This window comes from Tetrahymena thermophila (assembly GCF_000189635.1).
Source record: "Tetrahymena thermophila SB210 genomic scaffold scf_8255158, whole genome shotgun sequence".
In the NCBI taxonomy this organism is placed as follows: Eukaryota; Ciliophora; class Oligohymenophorea; order Hymenostomatida; family Tetrahymenidae; genus Tetrahymena; species Tetrahymena thermophila.
Window position 1 is genome coordinate 1 of NW_002476774.1, and position 1231 is coordinate 1231.

At 25.5% G+C, this 1231-nt stretch overlaps 1 protein-coding gene across 1 annotated transcript; it reads right to left on the reverse strand. All coding sequences in view use genetic code 6, as the record gives it.

The window, feature by feature from the left end:
* Window positions 1-186: 186 nt before the first annotated feature.
* TTHERM_002653402 (kinase domain protein) lies at window positions 187-1064 on the reverse strand (the record flags this gene model as incomplete). Its single annotated transcript, XM_012795188.1, has 5 exons — window positions 187-276; window positions 384-473; window positions 581-670; window positions 778-867; window positions 975-1064. Coding segments are annotated over 5 exons (450 nt in total), but the record flags the coding sequence as incomplete, so codon positions are not given.
* Between the last annotated feature and the right edge of the window lie 167 nt (window positions 1065-1231).

The following is a 1231-nucleotide window of genomic DNA, read 5'->3' on the forward strand; positions in this document are numbered from 1 at the left end:
GATTAAAGTGGAGAGATTAGTACATTTAGCTATTTCTGAAGCAACTGCTTTCGCCCCATCTGAATCTATTTGATTCCTCCTAATTAAAATTAACAAAAATGCTTAATTAATTAAATATTGTTTAATTCTTTGATTTCTTTAATGATTTATTTAAACTATAAATTGAGAAAGTCTGTAAAAAATTACCCAATATCAAGGCTTAAAGTGGAGAGATTAGTACATTTAGCTATTTCGGAAGCAACTGCTTTCGCCCCATCTGAATCTATATTATTAGACCTAATTAAAATTAACAAAAATGCTTAATTAATTAAATATTGTTTGATTCTTTGATTTCTTTAATGATTTATTTAAACTATAAATTGAGAAAATGTGTAAAAAATTACTCAAGGTTGAGGCTTAAAAAGGAGAGATTAGTACATTTAGCTATTTCGGAAGCAACTGCTTTCGCCCCATTTGAACCTATTTTATTAGACCTAATTAAAATTAACAAAAATGCTTAATTAATTAAATATTGTTTAATTCTTTGATTTCTTTAACGATTTATTTAAACAATAAATTGAGAAAATGTGTAAAAAATTACTCAAGGTTGAGGCTTAAAGTGGAGAGATTAGTACATTTTACTATTTTGGAAGCAACTGCTTTCGCCCCATCTGAATCTATATTATTAGACCTAATTAAAATTAACAAAAATGCTTAATTAATTAAATATTGTTTAATTCTTTGATTTCTTTAATGATTTATTTAAACTATAAATTGAGAAAATGTGTAAAAAATTACGAAAGGTTGAGGCTTAAAGTGGAGAGATTAGTAAATTTAGCTATTTCGGAAGCAAATGCTTTCGCCCCATCTGAATCTATATAATTAGACCTAATTAAAATTAACAAAAATGCTTAATTAATTAAATATTGTTTAATTCTTTGATTTCATTAATGATTTATTTAAACTATAAACTGAGAAAATCTGTAAAAAATTACGAAAGGTTTAGGCTTAAAAAGGAGAGATTAGTACATTTAGCTATTTCGGAAGCAACTACTTTCGCCCCATTTGAACCTATTTGATTCCACCTAATTAAAATTAACAAAAATGCTTAATTAATTAAATATTGTTTAATTTTTTGATTTCTTTAATGATTTATTTAAACTATAAATTGAGAAAATGTGTAAAAAATTACCCAATGTCAAGGATTAAAGTGGAGAGATTAGTACATTTAGCTATTTCGGAAGCAACTGCT